The following is a 24,204-nucleotide window of genomic DNA, read 5'->3' as shown; positions in this document are numbered from 1 at the left end:
CTCTGAAACACAGATTCAGACTATCTCAGTTGTTTCTTTCTTTGTTTTTTACTGACAGTAGATGTCGATGAATTTTGCTGTGCTGTTTCACGAAGCAAAAACCTTCTTTACCATTTCAATCTTGTAAACCTTTCCCGTTATCTACCTTTTACAGAAAACAGTGTCCTCTACTTTAAACATCCCATCAACAGAATCGCCTGTCATGTAAAACAAGTGGGTGGAGGTTTAGGCGGGAAGGTAGGAGGACCAGCTGTATCAGGGCTATTGCAGCTGTGGGCACTATCAGGTAAGTGCGCTTGGGGGCACGGGAGGGCGTAAAATGCACACAGCTGAGAGCAAATCAGTGGCCTGAGGGTCACTTGGGCTGCTGTCAATAACCACCTGAGTGTCCTTGGGCAACTCAGCCTCCTGTCCCTTTTTCTTTATAACTGTAGATAACACGCACCCTCCTAGAGTTATTGGAAAAGTCAAGTGCACACAGAACTTTGAATAGGCTAATTTGCTCTATAAAGGAAACGTGGTATTATTTGTTGAACACCTCCAGAGCTGACGCGGCCCCGTCCCCGAGCTTCAGGGAAGGTGACCCACTTAGGGGTGGGGCAAGTCACCTGCCCAAGTGGAGTGTCAAGGGGGAAGGCTGCTCCCCAACTTTTCCTTCCTACCGTCAGCTGAAGACAGTGGGATGAGGAAAAAAAGGCTCCCGCCCTCTCCCTCACTGCTCCTGAGAAGGGCTTGCTCTTCAATGTGTGCTCAATTGACACATGACAACCTCAAAAAGAGCTCCTGGGCTGACCTCAACCGGAAGTGTTGCTCTTTCACTGTTCATGTTGTTCATGGCGCTGGCTTTTCTATTTCTCATTCATTTTTTTTAACATCTTTATTGGAGTATAATTGCTTTACAATGGTTATTCCTCGTTCATTTTTTATGGCTGTTTTTTGTTTTGTTTTGTTACTATGTCAAAGCCCGAATCAGCCTGCAAATTTCAAAGGTCCTGCTTCCTTTGACAACTTCCATGTAGTTCAAGGGTCCCAAAGCACTCAGATATGTGTCTCGTTTTGCAATGACAGGTGGGGAAAAGGTGGGAACTGAAATCCATCCCCAGTGTTTTCCATAATGAAACTCCTTGTATTCACACCCAACAAGGAGTCAGCAAGGGATAATTAATTCATCGTATTCCCACCAAGCTTTGTGCATTTAAGACTTCTCAAACATGACTGCACATCAGAATCATCTGGGAGCATCTAAATCCCAGTACCTAGGCTTCCCCATGTTGACCCAGGCATCAGTCTATTTTAAAACTTCCCCAGTGATTCCACTGTGCAGCCAAGTGTGGGAACCAGTGCCTTAAGCTACAACACCTGCCATGCACTAAGTGGTCCCCAGAGCAGTGTTCCCAAACTGCTGATAATAAGAGTCTCCTGGGCTCATAGAAATTCTTGCCTCCCCATCCCAGACCCACTGAATCAGAATCACCAGGGGATGGATGTGGAAACTGTACATTTAACTGATACTCCAGGTGGTCCTCATCATTAAAGAGGACCATAAAACCCTGTGGTAGAGTCGTGGTTTTCCACATGTACCTGAAGACACCTGCATCAGAATCACTGAGGAAAATGCAGATTCTAGGGCTCCTCCCAACCTATCGAATCAGAGTCCTAGTGCTAAGGCTCAGGAATCTGCATTTCACCAGCAGTCCAGATGATTCATCTGCACTTCGAAGTCTGGGAACCTCTGCCCTAGAGAAACAGAAAGCCTGGACGTCCTCACTACCCAAGGGCCCAACTTAGCTAACATAGTAGCATTCATAGCTGAGAATGAAGATTCTAATCCAGACTTCCTAGGCCGTGTGCTTGGCCTTGTTTTTCCAGTTGTGTTGTTAAGTTTGATTTACCTGTTCACACTCTTTGGCCTCTGTAACTAGTGACAGGGATATGCAAAATGGTTGGATCTAGGTGAGGGTCAAATTTGAAGCCATGAGAACACAAGTTAACTGACATGTGACATTAATCTCCTTTGGCTAGTTCGTCAAACAATGACTTCTAGAACACAGAGATAATAGTAATTTAGCCATACATCAATTCATATCAGTGCCTAGCATATCATATGCACTCAGTGAATGTATATAAGTGACGGGTGGGTGGTTAAATAAATGGTTGGATATATAGGTGGAAGGGTGGATGGTGGATGGATGGGTAGAAAGGTGGATAGATGGATGGGTGGGTAAATAGTTAAATGAGGGGATGGATAAATAGGTGGGCGGATGGTAGATGGGTGGGTGGATGGATGGATGGATGGGTGGGTGGGACGGATGAAGAATCTAAGATTTGTTTCTTTAGAACTGGTCACCCCATTCGTCTTGTTCTTGATTGTGAAGATGATACGTTAATAACTGAGAGAAGACACCCATTATTTGGAAAATATAAAGTAAGTATTAAAGATGAAAATATTAAAGTGCCTCATTTTATTTGAATGGTTTATCCTTTTCTATTATTTTGATTTTGCTAAATTCTAAACACAATCATCTTAGTACCTACAATAGTAAAATGCATGCTGTGTGTTTGAATACTCATAATAACACTTTATGAGGAACTTTTAGTAAATCTGTTGTAAAATTATGAAGAAGCTAAATGATAAAAATAATTTCCAATAATTATTAAAAAAACACTATTGAAGGAATGGGATTTATGTTAGTGGTTCCTCAAAGACAAAAAAAAAAAATGAAAGAAACTACAGACATTGTGGTACCAAAACTTCTTGACTATAAAAATATTATTTTGCAGTAGAAACTGTTTGGAAACCATTTGACCGTTTTAACTGCAAAATTATTTTTTACAAGTGTTTCCACCAAATGGTTATGAAAGCACCACAAAAGCTTTTTGCAAATAGGAAAAAAGAATAAACTAACTAGTGAAATAAATTGTCTCAAACCACGTTCATTGCATTTTTATGCAACTATAGCATAAACACTATTAAAAATAACTGCTGGGATCTGGTTGACAACAATACTACTTTTCAAATTTGTGATTGAGTGTTAGGACAGTTCTAATGTAATGTTTCTATATCAAACATGCTTCATCTGGGAATTGCTTACAGCATACACATAGCTAGATTTTCTGTGTGATTTTGTCATTTGGTAATTTTGACAAATGCTAGGCTGAAGTTTTCATGAAGAAAGGTTTGCTAAGCAAAATAGTACCATAAATGAGGGAGCAGAGAGATTCTTAAGCTGTTCGATAAAAACCTTTCAAGAATTTTGGAATTGGAGGCTTCCGGGAAGATGGCGGAAGAGTAAGACGTGGAGATCGCCTTCCTCCTCCCCACAGATACACCAGAAATACATCTACACATGGAACAACTCCTACAGAACACCTACTGAACGCTGGCAGAAGACCTCAGACCTCCCAAAAGGCAAGAAACCTCCCACTACGTGGGTAGGGCAAAACAAAAAAGAATAAACAGAGACAAAAGGTTAGGGACGGGACCTGCACCAGTGGGAGGGAGCTGTGAAGGAGGAAAGGTTACCACACACTAGGAGTCCCTTCATGGGTGGAGACGGCGGGTGGCGGAGTGGGGATGCTTCGCCGCCGCAGAGGAGAGCGCAGCCACAGGGGTGCGGAGGGCAAAGCGGAGAGATTCCCGCACAGAGGATCGGCGCCGACGGGCACTCACCATCCCAAGAGGCTCGTCTGGTCACCCGCCAGGGCGGGCGGGGCTGGGAGCTGAGGCTTGGGCTTCCGTCGGAGCGCAGGGAGAGGACTGGGGTGGGCGGCGTGAACACAGCCTGCAGGGTGCTAGTGCGCCACGGCTAGCCGGGAGGGAGTCCGGGGAAAAGTCTGGACCTGCCGAAGAGACAAGAGACTTTTTCTTCCCTCTTTGTTTCCTGGTGCGCGAGGAGAGGGGATTAAGAGCGCTGCTTAAAGGAGCTCCAGAGACGGGCGCAAGCCGCGGCGAAAAGCACGGACCCCGCCGCCACCAAGAAGCCTGTGGGCGAACACAGGTCACTATCCACACCTACCTTCTGGGGAGCCTGTGCAGCCCGCCACTGCCAGGGGCCCGGGATCCAGGGACAACTACCCCGAGAGAACGCACGGCGCGCCTCAGGCTGGTGCAACGTCACGCTGGCCTCTGCCGCTGCAGGCTCGCCCCGCCCTCCGTGCCCCTCCCTCCCCCGCGGCCTGAGTGAGCCAGAGCCTCCGAATCAGCGGCTCCTTTAACCCCGTCCTGTCTGAGCGAAGAACACACGCCCTCCGGCAACCTACACGCAGAGGCGGGGCCAAATCCAAAACTGAGCCCCTGGGAGCTGTGAGAATAAAGAAGAGAAAGGGAAATCTCTCCCAGCAGCATCAGAAGCAGCGGATTAAAGCTCCACAATCAACCTGATGTACCTTGCATCTGTGGAATACCTGAATAGACAAGGAATCATCCCAAATTGAGGAGGTGGACTTTGCGAGCAAGATTTATGATTTTTTCCCCTTTTCCTCTTTTTGTGAGTGTGTATGTGTATGCTTCTGTGTGAGATTTTGTCTGCATAGCTTTGCTTCCACCATTTGTCCTAGGGTTCTATCCATCCGTTTTTTTTTAAATTTTTTTCTTAATAATTATTTTAATAACTTTATTTTATTTTACCTTATTTTATTTTACTTTCTCTTTTTTTCCTTCCTTCCTTCCTCCCTCCCTCCCTCCCTCCTTTCTTTCTCTCTTTCTTTCTTTCTACTTCTACTAATTCTTTCTTTCTACTTTTTCTCCCTTTTATTCTGAGGCGTATGGATGAAAGGCTCTTGGTGCTGCAGCCAGGAGTCAGTGCTGTGCCTCTGAGGTGGGAGAGCCAACTTCACGACACTGGTCCACAAGAGACCTCCCAGCTCCACATAATATCAAACGGTGAAAATCTCCCAGAGATCTCCATCTCAACACCAGCAGCCAGCTTCACTCAACGACCAGCAAGCAACAGTGCTGGACACACTATGCCAAACAACTAGCAAGACAGGAACACAACCCCACCTATTAACAGAGAGGCTGCCTAAAATCATAGTAAGGCCACAGACACCCCAAAACACACCACCAGATGTGGACCTGCCCACCAGAAAGACAAGATCCAGCCTCATCCACCAGAACACAGGCACTAGTCCCCTCCACCAGGAAGCCTACACAACCCACTGAACCAACCTTAGCCACTGGGGACAGACACCAAAAACAACGGGAACTACAAACCTGCAGCCTGCACAAAGGACACCCCAAGCACAGTAAGATAAGCAAAATGAGAAGACAGAAAAACACACAGCAGTTGAAAGAGCAAGATAAAAACCCACCAGACCTAACAAATGAAGAGGAAATAGGCAGTATACCTGAAAAAGAATTCAGAATAATGGTAGTAAAGATGATCCAAAATCTTGGAAATAGAATAGACAAAATGCAAGAAACATTTAACAAGGACCTAGAAGAACTAAAGATGAAACAAGCAACGATGAACAACACAATAAATGAAATTAAAAATACTCTAGATGCGATCAATAGCACAATAACTGAGGCAGAAGAACAGATAAGTGACCTGGAAGATAAAATAGTCAAAATAACTACTGCAGAGCAGAGTAAAGAAAAAAGAAGGAAAAGAACTGAGGACAGTCTCAGAGACCTCTGGGACAACATTAAACGCACCAACATTCGAATTATAGGGGTTCCAGAAGAAGAAGAGAAAAAGAAAGGGACTGAGAAAATATTTGAAGAGATTATAGTTGAAAACGTCCCTAATATGGGAAAGGAAATAGTTAATCAAGTCCAGGAAGCACAGAGAGTCCCATACAGGATAAATCCAAGGAAAAATACGCCAGACACACATTAATCAAACTGTCAAAAATTAAATACAAAGAAAACATATTAAAAGCAGCAAGGGAAAAACAACAAATAACACACAAGGGAATCCCCATAAGATTAACCGCTGATCTTTCAGCAGAAACTCTGCAAGCCAGAAGGAACTGGCAGGACATATTTAAAGTGATGAAGGAGAAAAACCTGCAACCAAGATTACTCTACCCAGCAAGGATCTCATTCAGATTCGACGGAGAAATTAAAACCTTTACAGACAAGCAAAAGCTGAGAGAGTTCAGCACCACCAAACCAGCTTTACAACAAATTCTAAAGGGACTTCTCTAGGCAAGAAACACAAGAGAAGGAAAAGACCTACAAAAACAAACCCAAAACAATTAAGAAAATGGGAATAGGAACATACATATCGATAATTACCTTAAATGTAAATGGAATAAATGCTCCCACCAAAAGACACAGATAGGCTGAATGGATACAAAAACAAGACCCATATATATGCTGTCTACAAGAGACCCACTTCAGACCTAGAGACACATACAGACTGAAAGTAAGGGGATTGAAAAAGATATTCCATGCAAATGGAAACCAAAAGAAAACTGGAGTAGCAGTACTCATATCAGACAAAATAGACTTTAAAATAAAGACTATTAGAAGAGACAAAGAAGGGCACTACATAATGATCAAGGGATCGATCCAAGAAGAAGATACAACAATTGTAAATATTTATGCACCCAACATAGGAGCACCTCAATACATAAGGCAAATACTAACAGCCATAAAAGGGTAAATCGACAATAACACATTCATAGTAGGGGACTTTAACACCCCACTTTCACCAATGGACAGATCATCCAAAATGAAAATAAATAAGGAAACACAAGTTTTCAATGATACATTAAACAAGATGGACTTAATTGATATTTATAGAAAATTCCATCCAAAAACAACAGAATACACATTTTTCTCAAGTGCTCATGGAACATTCTCCAGGATAGATCATATCTTGGGTCACAAATCAAGCCTTGGTAAATTTAAGAAAATTGAAATTGTATCAAGTATCTTTTCCGACCACAATGCTATGAGACTAGATATCAATTACAGGAAAAGATCTGTAAAAACTATAAACACATGGAGGCTAAACAATACACTACTTAATAACGAAGTGATCACTGAAGATATCAAAGAGGAAATGAAAAAATACCTAGAAACAAATGACAATGGAGACACGATGACCCAAAACCTATGGGATGCAGCAAGAGCAGTTCTAAGAGGAAGTTTATAGCAATACAATCCTACCTTAAGAAACAGGAAACATCTCAAATAAACAACCTAACCTTGCACCTAAAGCAATTAGAGAAAGAACAAAAAAACCCCAAAGTTAGCAGAAGGAAAGAAATCATAATAATCAGATCAGAAATAAATGAAAAAGAAATGAAGGAAACGATAGCAAAGATCAATAAAACTAAAACCTGGTTCTTTGAGAAGATAAACAAAATTGATAAACCATTAGCCAGACTCATCAAGAAAAAAAGGGAGAAGACTCAAATCAATAGAAATGAAAAAGGAGAAGTAACAACTGACACTACCGAAATACAAAAGATCATGAGAGATTACTACAAGCAACTCTATGCCAATAAAATGGACAACCTGCAAGAAATGGACAAATTCTTAGAAAAACACAACCTGCCAAGACTGAATCAGGAAGAAATAGAAAATATGAACAGACCAATCACAAGCACTGAAATTGAAACTGTGATTAAAAATCTTCCAACAGGGCTTCCCTGGTGGCACAGTGGTTGAGAGTCCGCCTGCTGATGCAGGGGACACAGCTTTGTGCCCCGGTCTGGGAGGATCCCACGTGCCGCAGAGTGGCTGGGCCCGTGGGCCGTGGCTGCTGAGTCTGCGCGTCCGGAGCCTGTGCTCTGCAACGGGAGAGGCCACAGCGGTGGGAGGCCCGCGTACTGCAAAAATATATATATATATATCTTCCAACAAACAAAAGCCCAGGACCAGATGGCTTCACAGGCGAATTCTATCAAACATTTAGAGAAGAGCTAACACCTATCCTTCTCAAACTCTTCCAAAATATAGCAGACGAAGGAACACTCCCAAACTCATTCTACGAGGCCACCATCACCTTGATACCAAAACCGGACAAGGATGTCACAAAGAAAGAAAACTACAGGCCAATATCACTGATGAACACAGATGCAAAAAATCCTCAACAAAATACTAGCAAACAGAATCCAACAGCACATTAAACGGATCACACACCATGATCGAGTGGGGTTTATTCCAGGAATGCAAGGATTCTTCAATATACGCAAATCAATCAACATGATACACCATATTAACAAATTGAAGGAGAAAAATCATATGATCATCTCAATAGATGCAGAGAAAAGCTTTCGACAAAATTCAACACCCATTTATGATAAAAACCCTGCAGAAAGTAGGCATAGAGGAACTTTCCTCAACATAATAAAGGCCATATATGACAAACCCACAGCCAACATCGTCCTCAATGGTGAAAAACTGAAGCATTTCCACTAAGATCAGGAACAAGACAAGGTTGCCCACTCTCACCATTCTTATTCAACATAGTTTTGGAAGTTTTAGCCACAGCAATCAGAGAAGAAAAGGAAATAAAAGGAATCCAAATCGGAAAAGAAGAATTAAAGCTGTCACTGTTTGCAGATGATATGATACTATACATAGAGAATCCTAAAGATGCTACCAGAAAACTACTAGAGCTAACCAATGAATTTGGTAAAGTAGCAGGACACAAAATTAATGCACAGAAATCTCTGGCATTCCTATACACTAATGATGAAAAATCTAAAAGAGAAATTAAGAAAACACTCCCATTGCAACAAAAAGAATAAAATACCTAGGAATAAACCTACCTAAGGAGACAAAAGACCTGTATGCAGAAAATTATAAGACACTGATGAAAGAAATTAAAGACGATACAAATAGATGGAGAGATATACCATGTTCTTGGATTGGAAGAATCAACATTGTGAAAATGACTCTACTACCCAAAGCAATCTACAGATTCAATGCAATCCCTATCAAACTACCACTGGCATTTTTCACAGAACTAGAACAAAAAATTTCACAATTTGTATGGAAACACAAAAGACCCCGAATAGCCAGAGCAATCTTGAGAACAAAAAACGGAGCTGGTGGAATCAGGTTCCCTGACTTCAGACTATACTACAAAGCTACAGTAATCAAGACAGTATGGTACTGGCACAAAAACAGAAAGATAGATCAATGGAACAGGATAGAAAGCCCAGAGATAAACCCACGCCCATATGGTAACCTTATCTTTGATAAAGGAGGCAGGAATGTACAGTGAAGAAAGGACAGCCTCTTTAATAAGTGATGCTGGGAAAACTGGACAAGTACATGTAAAAGTATGAGATTAGATGACTCCCTAACACTATACACAAAAATAAGCTCAAAATGGATTAAAGACCTAAATGTAAGGCCAGAAACTATCAAACTCTTAGAGGAAGACATAGGCAGAACACTCTATGACATAAATCACAGCAAGATCCTTTTTGACCCACCTCCTAGAGAAATGGAAATAAAAACAAAAATAAACAAATGGGACCTAATGAAACTTAAAACCTTTTGCACAGCAAAGAAAAACATAAACAAGACCAAAAGACAACCCTCAGAATGGGAGAAAATATTTGCAAATGAAGCAACTGACAAAGGATTCATCTCCAAAATTTACAAGCAGCTCATGCAGCTCAATAACAAAAAAACAAACAACCCAATCCAAAAATGGGCAGAAGACCTAAATAGACAGTTCTCCAAAGAAGATATACAGACTGCCAACAAACACATGAAAGAATGCTCAACATCATTAATCATGAGAGAAATGCAAATCAAAACTACAATGAGATATCATCTCACACCAGTCAGAATGGCCATCATCAAAAAATCTAGAAACAATGAATGCTGGAGAGGGTGTGGAGAAAAGGGAACACTCTTGCACTGCTGGTGGGAATGTGAATTGGTACAGCCACTATGGAGAACAGTATGGAGGTTCCTTAAAAAACTACAAATAGAACTACCATATGACCCAGCAATCTCACTACTGGGCATATACCCTGAGAAAACCATAATTCAAAAAGAGTCATGTACCAAAATGTTCATTGCAGCTCTATTTACAATAGCCCAGAGATGAAAACAACCTAAGTGTCCATCATCGGATGAATGGATAAAGAAGATGTGGCACATATATACAATGGAATATTACTCAGCCATAAAAAGAAATGAAATTGAGCTATTTGCAATGAGGTGGATAGACCTAGAGTCTGTCATACAGAGTGAAGTAAGTCAGAAAGAGAAAGACAAATACCATATGCTAACACATATATATGGAATTTAAGGAAAAAAATGTCATGAAGAACCTGGGGTAAGACAGGAATAAAGACACAGACCTACAAGAGAATGGACTTGAGGATATGGGGAGTGGGAAGGGTAAGCTGTGACAAAGTGAGAGAGAGGCATGGACATATATACACTACCAAACGTAAGGTAGATAGCTAGTGGGAAGCAGCTGCATAGCACAGGGAGATCAGCTCGGTGCTTTGTGACCACATAGAGGGGTGGGATAGGGAGGGTGGGAGGGAGGGAGACGCAAGAGGGAAGAGATATGGAAACATATGTATATGTATAACTGATTCACTTTGTTATGAAGCAGAAACTAACACACCATTGTATTGCAATTATACTCCAATAAAGATGTAAAAAAAAAAAAAGAATAGTGGAGGTTTTGGTGAAAGGCAATTGAGAGGAGATTAAAAAAATTTTAAAAATAAAAAGAATTTTGGAATTACCATAAATTCTAAATTTGTACATTTTGCTCCATTTCGTAACTTCTCTGATTTACTATCCAGCAGTTCCCTTGGAGTAGATGATAACCAAATAGGTAAATGGTTCCATCAATGTATTTATCCCTGATTTCAGAAAGGCAAAGGGACCAAGGCCAATTCTTTTTTAGTAGAACTACACTAGGGAGTGGGAATTTTTCTTTTCAACCTGGGCTGTGCAGACAAAATGATCCAGGTGGGCGGGAAGGGAGTGGCAACTTGAGAAAAATGCAAGCTGTCCGGTACTAACAGCAACACGAGCTCACATTTGTTCCATGCTTCATCAGTGACAAAGTGCTTCACTAGCTCAGTTAGATGAGAGCAGTCATTCCCATGTCCGTTCCCCGACCCCAGAGGCTTTCCTGTAAAAAGATGCACTGTGATTCATTCCAATGCACTCTGGAATCCCAGAGACTTTTCCACAAGGGGGAAAACCACAGACTAAATTAGAAGGAAAACCAGTAAAAAGTGAAGGAAAATCTTCCAAGAACCAGGAAGAAGAGGGTAGCAATTATATGCTGGGAGACAAGCAAGAACTTTAGAATTCCATACTGACTGTGAAGCCAGAAAATTACACGTTGAAAGGAAAGGGCTCAGCAAAATTCAGGTCAGAGGAGGTCTTTGTCAGCCAAGCACTGAAAAACAAGAGAATGTCCAGACGTGGTCTACCACAGAGCAAACGGGGGTGGTCTGTCTTCAGTCCTGCCCATGGAGGAGCTGGGCTGTGGCTCAAGCTTAGCATTAAATTCGAAACATATTGTAAAATGTCCATCATTTGGTGACAGGTGGGATTCATGAACAACAGGCGAATCAAAGCTCTAGACATTGAGTGCTTCATTAATGGAGGGTGCACACTGGATGACTCGGAGCAGGTATGTGCATCAGAAACCAGCACCATCCTGCTTTGTGAACAGAATGCAGAATTTTTCTTTTTTATTTATTTATTTATTTTGGCTGCATTGGGTCCTCGTTGCTGTGTGCAGGCTTTCTCTAGTTGTGGCGAGCGGGGACTACTCTTCATTGTGGTGCGTGGGCTTCTCATTGTGGTGGCTTCTCTTGTCATGGAGCATGGGCTCTAGGCACGCAGGCTTCAGTAGTTGTGGCACGCGGGCTCAGTAGTTGTGGCTCACAGGCTCTAGAGCACAGGCTCAGTAGTTGTGGCACATGGGCTTAGTTGCTGTGTGGCATGTGGGATCTTCCCGGACCAGGGCTCGAACCCGTGTCTCCTGCATTGGCAGGTGGATTCTTAACCACTGTGCCACCAGGGAAGCCCTAGAATTTCTATGAGTCTTTGTGGAGCACTTTCTTCAAGTACTTACCTAGTTCCACAAAAGGTTCAACTCTGTATTTGACTTTTAGAGGAGAGAAAAAAAATGTCCAGTATTATGTGAATATTTCCTTTTACTTTAGGTAGTAGAATTTCTTATACTGAAGCTGAAAAATGCATATATAAAATCCCCAACCTCAGGTTCCAGGGCCATGCGTGCCTGACAAATTTACCATCTGACGTGGCCTTTCGCAGATTTGGCTTCCCACAAGGAACCCTGGTAACAGAATCTTGCATCACAGCTGTGGCAGCCAAATGTGGCCTTCCGCCAGAAGAAGTAAGATTGTAATCGAAGTCATAACCAAGGTTGCTGAAGAGTCAGATGAGGTGTGAAACCAGCTACTCAAGGAAACACCCCAGAAGAACCATACAAATTAGCCCTGGCTCAGAATTCAAGATAAATTAGGGGCTACCTAAAAGAACTCACCTCCGCCTATCGGTCTCCTTCCTTATGCAACGATTTCTCTTTTTCTTTCTTTTTTTAATTTGTACGAAAGGAATTACTCTTTTTAAAATTCAAACCATACTGAAGTTATTAAAGTAAAAAGTGAACATCCTTTCATCCCACGTCCATATTGGTTGAGGGTAACCATTGTTAACAGTTCCATGTTTATTGTTCTAGCCCTTTCTCTATGTTTACCCACCCATCTGTATTCATACACAATTACATAAATGCTGACATATGATGCAAATGTGCACATATGTGCTTATTTACCAAAATGAGACCATAATAAACACATAATTCTGCACCTACTTTTTCTACTTAATATGCCATGGCCAGCTTCCCATGTCAATAAAATGATCTACTTCATTCATTTTCATGACTGAATACTTCTGTGTAACATGAATGTACCATAATTTATTTAGCCACTCCACTATTGCTACACATTCAGGTTGTTACCCATTTTTTGCTATTAAAATGGTATTGGTACAGAGGTACCAAGGTTGTATCTTTGCTCTATTGTGCATATCTGTAGGATAAACTTACAGAAGTGGAATTGCTGGTGCACTTGAAAACTTTTGAGAGGTATTGCCAAAAGAATGCCCTCCAAAAATATTATCTTGTGCAAGATCCTAGAAGGTACACAGTATGTACGACATGCCAGACCAAAGAGAGGCAGCCACTGGCAACTGAGATCATTGTTGATAACACTCTTCTACTCCTCACACATGCCAAGCAAATCCCAGCCTGCTTTTTCCACTTCTATCCCCTGTTTCCCCAGTATAGACCCTCTGCTCCAGCAAAGACTCTCTACGTCTTTGAACCCATTTGTCCTTAAATTCAACAGGGAGAACCACCAGGTCTGTGAATTGTGAATGTTGAGGTACTTCCTACACACAGGGGAACACCTAAATATTGAACAAGGAAGATGGTAGTTATCCTAAGAGAAGTCACATAAAGTGTTCTATGGGTACAAAGGAGAAAAACATCCCATTGGCTTGGGGGAGGGGAGTCAAGCAGAAATTTCTGGAGAAGATGGCACTGGGGTAGGCCTTGAAGAATAATAGCACAGGGAATGGAAAGGTAATCTGGGCCAGTGGAACCCTTGAACAATGAGAGGCAGCTTCTTTGTGGCTCAGTTTCTTTATCTACAAGATGAGGACAATATGACTCACCTCACAGAGTTTCCGCAAGAATTAAATGAATTTGTTAATATTTGGTTTCATAAACTAGGTAGTAGTATGCCAGTGTAACTGCGGATAATCATAATTCCTTTATTGTCATCACAGTGGTTGGGGATGATGAAAAACCCTGAGCATATCTCAGTGGGCTCCCCTTCTTCTTTGTCAGATGTTGCAAATTTCTAGGACATGACACACCTATATTTAAATACATTTCTAAAAAGATTTGACCACACATTCCAAAGGCAATTGGAAGGCTTAGAGAAGATCTGCTATTTGTCACTAGCTGCAGTGCTCTTCCTCTCTAGCAAAACAAGTCTTCAGTTATGACAATAAATCCTTGCTTTCATATCCTGTCTAACAACACTGCTCCCCTCTCTGAACCTTGTAGGAGAAAAAGGAAAATCTACCCCCTTCAGCCCCTCCATCCCACTGCCCTTCAAAAATCAGTTACTACCTCTATCTTCCACTTCCAGGAGGGAGAGACCCCGATTGGTGCATTGAAGAAGACAGGAGAAATACCGCTCCCCACTATTTCTGCAAAAACACATGCTGTTCAAAGAAAAAGAAGAAAGACCCTGTCTTCTCCCCACTGAAGTTTATGCTTTAGTGGGGAGGCTTTACAAGTCTCTGTTTTGCAATCATTTTCTGTCTTATCATAACTATTGACTCAATTTCCCACACACTTCAGATTAGGGAGAAAAACATGTACAGAACAGTTGATAAAACATCTACAAACAGGCATTCAACCCTGAAACCCTGATAAGATGTTGGAATGAATGTCTGGAAAAGTCTTCCTTTCACAACAGAAGAATGCAATAAGAAGAATTCAATAAGAAGAATTACTGGAAGAAGAGAGGCATTGCTATGATCCCCATGAAGTTTTAAGTCGGATTTGCTGCAACAAGATATCATCAGGTAAGTCTTGTATGTGTGGGAAGTAACCCTCGTTCAGACACACTCTGGCTCTCCGATGTGGGAAGAGTGTCACATCTCCCAGGGTACTGGGCCCCTCCCCCAGCACCTGGGAGAAGTGTACAGAACCCTCCTGAGCAGTCCCCCATCTGCAAGCACTTTCAACACAGCGCAGTAGAAAAACACCTCAATGGCAGAAAACGGCATCAGCAAGCATGAGATCCACAGAAGCAAAACTGCCATGATGGAGTGTTGACCCCTGCTGAACCCCCGCTGTTCCAAAAGGGGACAGGAGCCCACGAGGCCCATGGTGCCATGCTTTCTGAGCTTGGAGGTCTCACGGCTTGGGCAAGAATGGGCTTCTCCTGCTCTGTGCCCCAGACCCTGCAGCACTCTTCCGTGCCTCTAAGTCTGAGGCAGAGAAGTCATTCCATCTTGCCGTTGACAGGCTGGCTGTTCTCCTAGCCACCTCTCCTAGGAATCTGTGTCAATTCTGCAGGGGTGGAATGGGGGTGGGAGGGTCCAAAAATCCTCCCAGGTAGATGTGTGAAAGAAGAGTCAAGTCATTCAGAGGCTCATCCAGAAGGGAGGAGGAAGGGCGGCATAGGGATGGGACCTTTGAACAGCACAAAGACTGGTACAGATGAGTTTCCCAGCAATCCCAATGGGTCATATACAGGAAGGATGTTAGAAAACTGGGAGAGGCTGCTGCCTCCCCGTTGCTGTCCACCAAAAGCAGAAACTCAGCAACTGGAAAATCTTACATGCATTAGATCTAGATCTAAATCTAAAATCCAAATCTGAAAGCGCATTAGATCTCCCTTGTGCGTATCATTGAAAGCATTCTTCCACTTACACTCAGCTACTGGCAGCCAGCACACACACATACACACACAACACAAAGGCTGCCCTGTCAAAGGGAATCACTCTTAGGGAATAAAGCATTGCCCCAAATCCCTAATCAACTGGAGCCAGATGGACCTGCCACTTATTAGCTGTGTGATATTCAGCAGGTTATTCAAGCTCTCCGAGCCTCAGCTTCCCCAATTATAAAAGGAGAATAATAACCCTTTCTCCTAGGACTGATGAGGATTCAATGAGATGCTGAATGTAGGAGTTGGCAGCGTTCCTGGAATGCTGTGTGCTATCCAGGGCAGCCCTAAGCCCCTCCACAGGAGATCTCAGACACATCTCTCAGGGCTGTGGCTCCTCTGGTGGGTAGGACTCCCTGGACTCCTGGATCACATTCCTGTTTGGGTACAGAGTGCCCATTTTATAAAGAGACACAAGGAGGTTAACCGTCACGTCTACAAGTCTGGACTGAATCAACAGCCGGGGTATAAGAGATCCTGGATAGCTGCCAGTGTGGTTTTTCTCTCTGACACCAAGTGCTGTCTGTCCTCCACCAATTCCCCAACACCAACTGGGTGTCCAACAATTCAGTTCCGGGACTAACTACCCAGAGTTGGCGCAGAACCCACAGATCAAGGACTGAGTCCTACAGGATGGTCCCCACTTCAGATGCCAGTGCAAACAGGGTACCCATACTACCTACACTTCTGCCCAGACAAATACAAATTCAGGGGTTTCCACTAGCCACCCTCAGGTTTGATAATGCCACAGAACAACTCACAGAACTCAGGAAAGCACTTTACTATGATTATGACTAGTTTATTACAAAGGCTACAACCCAAGGATAGCCAAATGGGAGAGATGCACAGGGCAAGGGATTCGGGAAGGGGAGTCGAGCTTCCAATGCCCTCTTCACCCAGGCATGCTGCCTCCAGCTTGTGGACGTGTTCACCAACCCAGAAGCTCCCAGAACCTTGTCACTTGGGGCGGGGAGGGGGGGGTTGATAATGGACTTCATTACGTAGGTGCCGTTGATTACATTATTGACCATTGGTGACTGAACTGCTCTCCCCTCCCTGGAGACTGGGAGATAGGGCACCCTCTGACCATGTACTTTGTTGTTCTAGCAATGAGCACCCATCCTGATGTTATCTAGGCTCCCTCCATGAACCATCCCATTAGCTTACAGAAGACAGTAAATTCCAAGAGTTTTGGGAGTTCTGTGCCAAGAACCAGGGCCAAAGACCACATCTTTTTTGGTTTTTATTATTTTTTTATTGATGTATGGTTGCTGCACAATATTATAGTTACAGGTATATAATGTAGTGATTCACAATTTTAAAGGTTATAATCCATTTATAGTTACTATAAAATATTGGCTATATTCCCCATATTGTATAATATATCCCTGTGCCACATATTTACTTTTTGTGTGTGTGTGTGTGTGTGTGTGTGTGTTTTGCGGTACGCGGGGCTCTCACTGTTGTGGCCTCTCCCGTTGCAGAGCACAGGCTCCGGACGCGCAGGCTCAGCGGCCATGGCTCACGGGCCCAGCCGCTCCGCGGCGTGTGGGATCTTCCCGGACCGGGGCACGAACCCGTGTCTCCTACCTCGGCAGGCAGACTCTCAACCACTGCGCCACCAGAGAAGCCCCACATATTTACTTTTTATTATACCACATCTCCCCTCACTTGCATGGCCACCTTTCACCTAAACCATAGCCTACCCTCTACCATCATCCATGGGAGACAGCTTCTCATCTTGCTACAAAAGAAACGAATCTTTAAATCCAGCGCTGACTTTGTCTCCATTTGAAAGGCCTCCAGCTTCCCCACAGCGTTCTAAATTGACACACCCAAGAATCATCTGGCTGGGAGTTGAAGTGTGTTATTCCAGGTCAGCCGATGACTCACAAAGCTGGAACACCTACTCTCTCAATTAGGTATGAGAAGTACTCTCCTCAGAGGGAGTCAAAGGCCCACGGTGAATAAATACTATTATTAGCGCCTACAAGCCTTGATGCCCCGGAGCGCCTCCAAGCCACCCTGGGCTTCCGGGCATCTCCAGACACGAATAAAGTCCCAATTCCTCCTCCACTTCCTGGAAAGAAAAATACCACATTTCCATTTGTCCAATTCAACAGACATGTATTTAGTGTCTCTGTGATTCAGACCTGCTCAAAGTTCTCTGCAGGACTCAGAGATGAACAAGACCAGGGCCCCTCCTCTGAGAGACTCACAGGAGAGCCTGTCACCCCAGTATCTGTTTCCTATGGCTGCTGTAACAAAGTACCACAAGCTTGGTGGCTTAAATCAACAGATTTATTCTCTCACAGTTCTGGAGGCTAGAAGTTCAAACTACAGGTGTCAGCAAGGCCACGTTCCTTCTGAAGTCTCCTGGGAAGAATACTTCCTTGCCTCTTCCAGCTTATGGTGGCCTCCATCTTCGCGTGACCTTCTTATAAGGACACTAGCCAATGTCCTAGTGGGCCCACCCTAATCCACGATGACCTCATCTTAACTAATTACACCTGCGAAGACTCCATTTCCAAATAAAGTTACATTCTGAGGTTCTAGGTGGACATGAATTTGAGGTGTGGGAGGGGACACTATTCAACCCAGTACACCCCTGTAAGAGGAAGTGCAGAGGAAGGGGTCATTGATCCTTCCCAGAGGGGAATGAGAAGCATTCAAGGAAATTTTCACAGAATAGAGACTTGGGGTATGGGTCTGAAGGCTGGGGAGCAGGCCAGGAAGAGAGAACGGCATCAGCAAGAGTACAGGTCAGGAAGGAGCAGCTGTCAGGCCAGACTTGGAAGCAAGGAGGGAAAAGACAGGGATGAATCTGGGAAAGTTCAAGAGACCAAATCCCAAAGGGCCCCGTACTGTGGTAAGGAGCCGGGCTTTCCCTTACACACAATGGGGAGTTTTCACCCACCTTGCCCAGTGGTGACCCCTTCTTCCCTCCATGATTCCATTCAGTTGTAATTTGGGGGAACGCTTCCCAGGCTCCCTAGAAGCAGCTGGATCTGTTCTCCCAGAGCCCCTTCCACCACATCCATTATCTCACAGAACATTCCACACAGCAATGACTTGCTCTCCAGCCTGTCCCCCCATTATGCTGTGAGCTATTTGAGGAAGAACCACGTCTTACTCGTCTTTACATGTCGAGCTGAGCACAGGTTGGCACATAACCTGTGCAAGCACTTACAAATGTTTAAGGAGCTGGTTGAGTGGTCAGCCAGAGGATTTAAGCAGAGGAATGACTTTCAAAGAGTTCATATCTACACCGATGGGTCCGTATCGGTCACACATGATGTCAACGAACTGGGACAAGGTATTTACACCAAAATGCTACGGGTGAGAGAAATAAAATTCATCTCTCTATACATTGTTGACATGACAGACATTTGGCACTAATTTTAGAGTCAATGACGACTCCCTGTATGCAAACCCTAAGATCTTGACTATTTAGTTGAAAAACTTCTTACATATGAAATAGAATGGCTGAGGTGGTGGAAATCCTACACATGTGCAGATACTCCTGGAGCTTGGCCCAGGTTTATGGACAGAGATGGTTCTTAGTGAAAACACCATTGATGTGCCCCCAGAGCACTGTGGTGGGTACACCGTGCAGGCTTACCTAGAGTAGGCGTTTCTCAACTTTTCTATTTTGAGACCAGTATGTATAATTTTAAAGTTTGGACAATAACGTCAGGTGGCTAATGGATTGTTTTGAGAAGCAAGGACAAGTATTTCATCAACTGTCATCATCCTATAATTTTTAAAGGATATCTTAACACACACACATATACCCAAAGTAGGAAGATATAATCCCAGAATAAAAAAAAAGAATAATGCTTTAAATTGAATAAATGTAACTTTATGACTAATTTACTAGGTTGTTATAGTGCACATCTGCAGCTTTTGACTATCCAGCCCCTTAGCTCCTTTGGAATACCCCTCCCACATTCCATATAGTTCTGAAAGACTCCTCAATTCTGGTACCTTTTAACCTCATCCCCCTCCTGGCCCCAATGCCTGCCACAGATATATAGGCACAGGACCCTGGTCTGACCAATCATAGTTCCTAAACCCTGCTGGCTGCAGGGATTGGTCGAGGAAGAAGAAACAGGGCCAAGCAAGGCCAATCAATGTCCTTTCCTGGAACTGATGTGTAGATGTTAGGAGAAAGGAACTATTTTTCCCTTGTGGTAGTTTAGCTACTATGCTATAGGCCAGTGGCTGTCAGAGGCAATTCTGTGCCATGATGAAACCTGTCTACCGTTGAAAATGATGTGGCCATGGTAGAAAGAAAAGCAAATATGAGAGGCTGTGGGAGAATCCAGATGAGACCACAAAGCCCCTAGATACAGATATATGTGATACTAGCTCCTCCATCCTTCCCAGTGATGTGGACCAATAAATTCCTTTTGGATTTTCATCACCAAGAATTCATCAAATTGTCCTTTTTTTCTCTCATTTTGCATCTTTCTGGAGAAACTTAATCACTGAACAGTATTAGTCTGAAGATTGGCAAGTATGAACAGGTACATACCTGCAGACATCTAGAGAAAGTGTTTTTGCAAAAACTAAAACACAGTATCGGCCAAAACAGTGCTTTTTTCTTTTCCTTCCTTCCCTCCCTTTCTTTCTTTTTCATTTTTTCTTGATTAAATATCTTAATTTCCACATGTGTCTGCTAGAGAAATGGAAGGAAAAGCACAGAAAACGAAAAAGTGAATAGCACATACTAGAGGAGTATAAGCAAGTGGGAACAAATAGAAGAAAAGAGGGAGGAAGCTAAAATTAAGGTGGGAATGAGGGCAAGAAAGAAGACAGGCCCCCAGGGTCCTTCCAAGCTCATCTGATAACCAATACCAACACACTTAAGACCAAACTGAGTCAGTCAATCTACTCTCTGTCTCTCTTCCTGCCACTGCCACTAAGTAAATCTGAATAATCTCAACTTGGCCTATTCTCTACACATGTAAACTTTAGAAAAAAGGAAATCCTTAATATCCTAAATGCACTAAATTTGAATAGAAGAACTGCTGTGGGATATTACCAAGAAAACACTTTAAAAATTAGCACGAGGCCCTACTAAAAAGTGGTTTTAATTCTTAAAAGACACATTATTCTAGGCTTTAAAGGATATTGTGGATGTACTAAAAATAGTAATTTTTTAATTAAGAAAAATAATGACTCAAGTCTTCACAGAAGTCCTTACTAGACTTGAAATTATTTCTTTTTCTCCTAAGTGGCCAGCCGTGAATTAAAAATACCCATGTCATACATGCACATCTGTGAAACAAGTACAGCCATGGAACCTAATACAATTGCTACAGCAGCATCCATTGGCTCAGATGTCAATGGCAGAGGCGTACAGGTGCTTCCTCCTGTCTGTCTTTCCCTGGGTGCTTTCTCCACATCTCTGGTTTTCTTAGCTGGATATAGTCACAGTGGTTGGATTCAGAGAAGTTATCTGTGTCACTGAACATAGGCTTGGGATCACCAAAATGCCAGGAGAAGGTGTTAGTTGGAGTAAGCTAAACTGAGGTGACAAACAGACCCAGAATATAATGGCTCCAACACAACAAAAGTTCTTTCTTGCACACAATCCAGAGGGAATATTCGGTCATTCGAGCACCCAGAGTGTGATGGCAATTCCTTCATCTTCAACACGTGGCTTTCAAGGTTGCCCTAAGCATCATCACTTGGGTGATCTGAAGGGAAAGAACATGGAGGCCAGACTTGGGAGGGATGCAAGTCACTTCCCCTCATCATCCATTAGCAGAACCAGTCTCAGGCCATGTCCAACAACAGGGGAGGTTGGGGAAATGTAGAGCAGTGGGAAACCATGGCCCAGCTACTATGGAAGAAGGGGAGAATGGATTTTGGTTTACAAATTTTCTGTGTCCCTGGGAGACACAGAACAAAGAAATCTGGGTATCAAGTAATGCAGACCTGTGCAAGTTTCCCTTGATACAAACAAGTTCTTGCAGGCAGGTAGGCAGACAGAACCCCAGCCAGGTAGATATGGTGCAATTAAAGTGTCTGCATTAGTAGAGTTCCACCAGACTACTCATCCTTTTTCTTTGTACTTATTTTTCTAACTAATGTAAAAAAAGACTGCTAAATTTTCACTAGTTCAGAATAGAACCATGACTTCATATTCCTAATTCAAAGATCTGACTTCATGTACTTTTGAAGTAATATCTATTTGTCATGTTTCTGTTATAAACTGTCCACTTTTTCCACTGGGACATTCTGAGGAGGCATATAGCCTCACTCCCAGGACACTGCACTTAGGCTACCAAGAGAAACCACTTTCAAATCCATCTTATCTTTGTGGAGACACCTCCTAGGGGCTCAAAAAACAGACTGTTTTTGCTCAGAACAAGGTGGGAAACCTCAAATTCATGAGATCCAATTTTAGGTAGAATCAAACACAAAATAGGAACTGCTCTGTGTGTATGGAAGTTGTCAGCCCAAACTAGGCATTAATCCATCTTCTAGGGTTTGGGGCTTCTATATCATGGATCATAAACTCTGTGGGTCTAGGTTATCACAGAAACAAATTTAATTATTTTCTCACTTCACACTCAAAGCCAAGGCCTTCACTGCAGTAGTTTGATGACAGATGGATGAACAGACAAAAGACTGAACAATATTTCAGACCCAGAGGGATACTGGCATGTCACTGTTACAGACTAAAGAGCACAAATTTGAATGAAAATAGGATGTTTTGTTCCATAGATCTTAATGGCTGGAAAATACGAAAGAAGGTATAAATCCAAAATGTAGAAAAAAAAGAGAAGGAATTAAGAACATGAATATTCTTAGAAAGGGGACCTGAGAGTAGAAATTCAGCTGAGCCCATAGTTTCACAGGAAGTGAGTGAGGAAGGGAAAACACCCTCTATAACTGATACTCTCCTCATGATCAGGGGCTGTGTTGGTATCGTCTCTGCATTCCCAATGTGTCAGTATCAGGCACCCCAAAAGCATTCACTGACCTGATCAATTGTCAACCAATATTCTTTCAAATCCTAACCACCACGCTCTTCTCTAATGAGGATTCACTTCTTTACTCCTTCAAGAATGCTTGTCAGATTCCTCTGAAACACCTTGAGCCCATCATTAAGAAAACTCCAGAAGGTACCTGCAAAGACTGGGTAAGTGTTCCACTCTGTCTGTTACTACAAATGAGAAAGCAATCCAAACCTGTGCTGAAAGAGCTGTGGTAGTGCGCACACGCACCACGTAGAGTCAGACCTAGGAGTGGATTTCTGTGAAAGGGCAGGATCACCAGGTGATACAACTGCTCCATGATGTATCCCAGGTATGAGTGGAGAGAGAGCACAGGGAACTGCATCGCTGAGAGGAGGAACAGAAGTGTGTGAAGAATTACCAGAGGCCTTACCTCTTTTCTTTTTCTTTTTTTTTTTTTGCGGTTCACGGGCCTCTCACTGTTGTGGCCTCTCCCGTTGCAGAGCACAGGCTCAGCGGCCATGGCTCACGGGCCCAGCCGCTCCGCAGCATGTGGGATCTTCCCGGACTGGGGCACGAACCCGTGTTCCCTGCATCGGCAGGCGGACTCTCAACCACTGCGCCACCAGGGAAGCCCACCTCTTTTCTTTCTTAAATAAGAAAAGACTGAGCCTTCCTAAGCCATAAAAATGTGATATTTGGGGAGGGAGGAAGAAAACTAAAAAGCCTAATTGCTACTGAATATATCTCAAGGGAAAAGACTTGTTTAATCCAACTTTACAATGTCCTATATCTTATTTCATTAGAACAATTATCTCACACTTGCACACACACTTACCAGAGTTCTAACACTTAGAAATGAAGCTCTAAATATCTAGTGAACTAAGCCCCTACACCACAGATGTGCAGCAAGATTCTACTGTACTTGCTTAATTTAGATTTCTGAATTCAATCAGAAGGAAATTGTTAGTGCACTAGCTGAGGAGAAAGAAATATTAGGATGGGTTCTATTATTGGTTACAAAGCACCAGTAACAATTGTCAGATGTCAATTCTGATAACAGAATATTTTCCTTCTCACCTATCAGATGGTATGTTTATTTTATTCTGACTAAATATGCCCATTCTGCACATAGAAACTGCTTTTGAACAAATAATCAGTCTTTCAGCCACTGGATACTCCAGGTAAAAATTACAATAATGCCTTGACTTGGCTAAGAAATTATGAGGCCATCAAATCACTCTGGGCCTCAGTTCCTTCAGTTGTAAAATAAGTTGTTTTTTTTTTTTAATAAATTTTATTTTTATTTATTTATTATTTTTGGCTGTGTTTGGTCTTTGTTGCTGGGTGCAGGCTTTCTCTAGTTGCAACGAGGGGGTGCTACTCTTCATTCCGGTGTGCAAGCTTCTTATTACGGTGGCTTCTCTTGTTGCAGAGCACAGGCTCTAGGCGCGCGGGCTTCAGTAGTTGTGGCTCACGGGCTTCAGTAGTTGTGGCGCACGGGCTTAGTTGCTCCACGGCATGTGGGATCTTCCGGGACCAGGGCTCGAACCCTTGTCCCCTGCATTGGCAGGCAGATTCTTAACCACTGCACCACCAGGGAAGCCCATAAAATAAGTTTTTATTATGTGATCCTTAAGGTTCCTTCTAGGCCCCAAATTCCATGACTTTGAATAGGTCTTTGAGCTATGTCCAAAAAATATTAAATAATAAAAATACCCCTATTTGGTAAAAAAATAAATAAACATGACTTACAATGTCTAATCGTTATTTACTATTC

At 42.9% G+C, this 24,204-nt stretch overlaps 1 protein-coding gene across 1 annotated transcript in view; it reads left to right on the top strand.

Moving 5' to 3' along the window:
• Positions 1-24,204, top strand: part of LOC137226353 (aldehyde oxidase 2-like) — a 78,656-nt gene that overhangs the window by 43,513 nt on the left and 10,939 nt on the right. Inside the window, 13 exon segments of the mRNA XM_067741058.1 lie at positions 155-176; positions 179-259; positions 262-286; positions 2,338-2,425; positions 11,502-11,588; positions 12,127-12,162; positions 12,165-12,320; positions 14,358-14,394; positions 14,397-14,597; positions 18,710-18,790; positions 20,691-20,821; positions 22,535-22,613; positions 23,560-23,608. Of these exon segments, the coding sequence (XP_067597159.1) occupies positions 155-176; positions 179-259; positions 262-286; positions 2,338-2,425; positions 11,502-11,588; positions 12,127-12,162; positions 12,165-12,320; positions 14,358-14,394; positions 14,397-14,597; positions 18,710-18,790; positions 20,691-20,821; positions 22,535-22,613; positions 23,560-23,608 (1,073 nt within the window).

The sequence above is a fragment of the Pseudorca crassidens genome, chromosome 6 (assembly GCF_039906515.1).
Source record: "Pseudorca crassidens isolate mPseCra1 chromosome 6, mPseCra1.hap1, whole genome shotgun sequence".
In the NCBI taxonomy this organism is placed as follows: Eukaryota; Metazoa; Chordata; class Mammalia; order Artiodactyla; family Delphinidae; genus Pseudorca; species Pseudorca crassidens.
The sequence above is the reverse complement of the archived record's forward strand: the minus strand, read 5'-3'. Positions and strand labels throughout refer to the sequence as shown.